Source organism: Bombus pyrosoma, linkage group LG17 (genome assembly GCF_014825855.1).
Source record: "Bombus pyrosoma isolate SC7728 linkage group LG17, ASM1482585v1, whole genome shotgun sequence".
Classification (NCBI taxonomy): domain Eukaryota; kingdom Metazoa; phylum Arthropoda; class Insecta; order Hymenoptera; family Apidae; genus Bombus; species Bombus pyrosoma.
Window position 1 is genome coordinate 3,615,542 of NC_057786.1, and position 1,499 is coordinate 3,617,040.

The 1,499-nt window shown below is 38.5% G+C and overlaps 1 protein-coding gene across 1 annotated transcript in view; it reads left to right on the forward strand.

Moving 5' to 3' along the window:
* Positions 1-191, forward strand: part of LOC122577072 (fatty acyl-CoA reductase 1-like) — a 2,860-nt gene extending 2,669 nt beyond the window's left edge. Inside the window, exon 6 of the mRNA XM_043748157.1 lies at positions 75-191. Within this exon, the coding sequence (XP_043604092.1) occupies positions 75-191 (117 nt within the window). The remainder of the gene's footprint in view (positions 1-74) is intronic.
* The last annotated feature ends 1,308 nt before the right edge of the window (positions 192-1,499 follow it).

A 1,499-nucleotide genomic window follows, 5' to 3' on the forward strand; every position in this document is an offset into this window, starting at 1 on the left:
TTGTCCCTACGTGGCTAGCCTTCTTTACACTAAGACCATCATGGGATAATTGTCACATGATTATTCTATGATAGCACGGAGTTTTGGTACTTGGTTACTTCTGCGGGCGCTGCATACTTCGGTTCTGTTGGTGTCCTTCCAAAAATATTAGGATTCCAGGTGATGTGGTTTTCGTAGAAGTGTTTTATTAGTCCTCGTTGCTGCATTCTTTTTGCAGTACTAGCTTCTGCTAATAACAGATCGTACTCTGCTGAACACGTAGCCAGCTTGCTGATGCCGTTACTTGATCCTTTGGCGCGTGCTGATTGTTTCTAGCTGTTGATGTTGTATGAGGAGGACATAGGGTCTTATCTTCCGCTATCTGCTTATTGTGCTGCGTATTGTGGTGGGGTACGTGTCGGTGGACGTCACATTCTTCCTTGTTTCAAGTTCGATATTCTTAGATTTTAATTTTGTTCAATAATAATGTTGTGTACTTGTTTATTAATTTATTGTAATATTGAAGTATTTGTACGCGTCGTATCTCTTATTCCTTTTAAGTTTTTCGTGTTAATTCCATATGCCTAGACTTGTGGCTCGTGTTATTCGCGAGTTACGGCGTATCACGTTACGACTCGTATTGAGCGCGAGACGTGACAACAGAGTATTTGTTTACGCATTCCTGAAGTTAAAATAAGATGAAAATCGAGAATAAACCAATTGCGTTTTCCGATTTATTTTTTAGTTATTTAAAATTAAAGTTCCGCTGAAGTATCACTGTGCGCGAACAAATCTCCCGACACGATTGAAAATCGGTCAGCTCAAGCAACTGGGTATATTGTGATCCTCAAATCAAAGTAAACGTGAGCGACAGCTTACCTCATACGAGTCGTAGAAAAGGAGGTTGTGACATTCGAAGTCGTAATCCATTCTGCGTGACATTTTCTAAGAAAAATCATCGATTATAGATTAAATCTGTTTAGTCATTGAAATCTATAACGGCATATCGAAAATATGAGTGCTCCTGCTTCATATAACAGCATATATAAACCATGTTTATACATATTTCACATGTTCGTACCGTGTTCGTCCACGGGTGCACAGAAAAATCACACATGCATTAAGTATTCTCGAGGTGCTACTATATGTGGGCGAACACTGTCTCGCACGAACCGTGCACATTGTCCACACAAATTACCGGTCACTGTATACGACAATATTCACGCATATACAAATGACACAAAAAATAAAGGAGCTGAAGGAAAGTACATAAAAGATTGTTTAAGCTGAAGATTACAACTATAACAAATTTTGTACATAGTTCTAAAAACTTTTAGACCTACTATTTGATAATTTAGTGACAAATATAGGGACTGCAAGTGTGAAGATCCTAAAACATGGATAGAATCAATAAAGAAAGGAATGAAAATACGATCAATAAAGGGTTGAATAAGACAAGTACTCTCGAGGAATTCTATGCCGGTAGTGGGATTCTTGTGACTGGAGCAACCGGTTTCGTT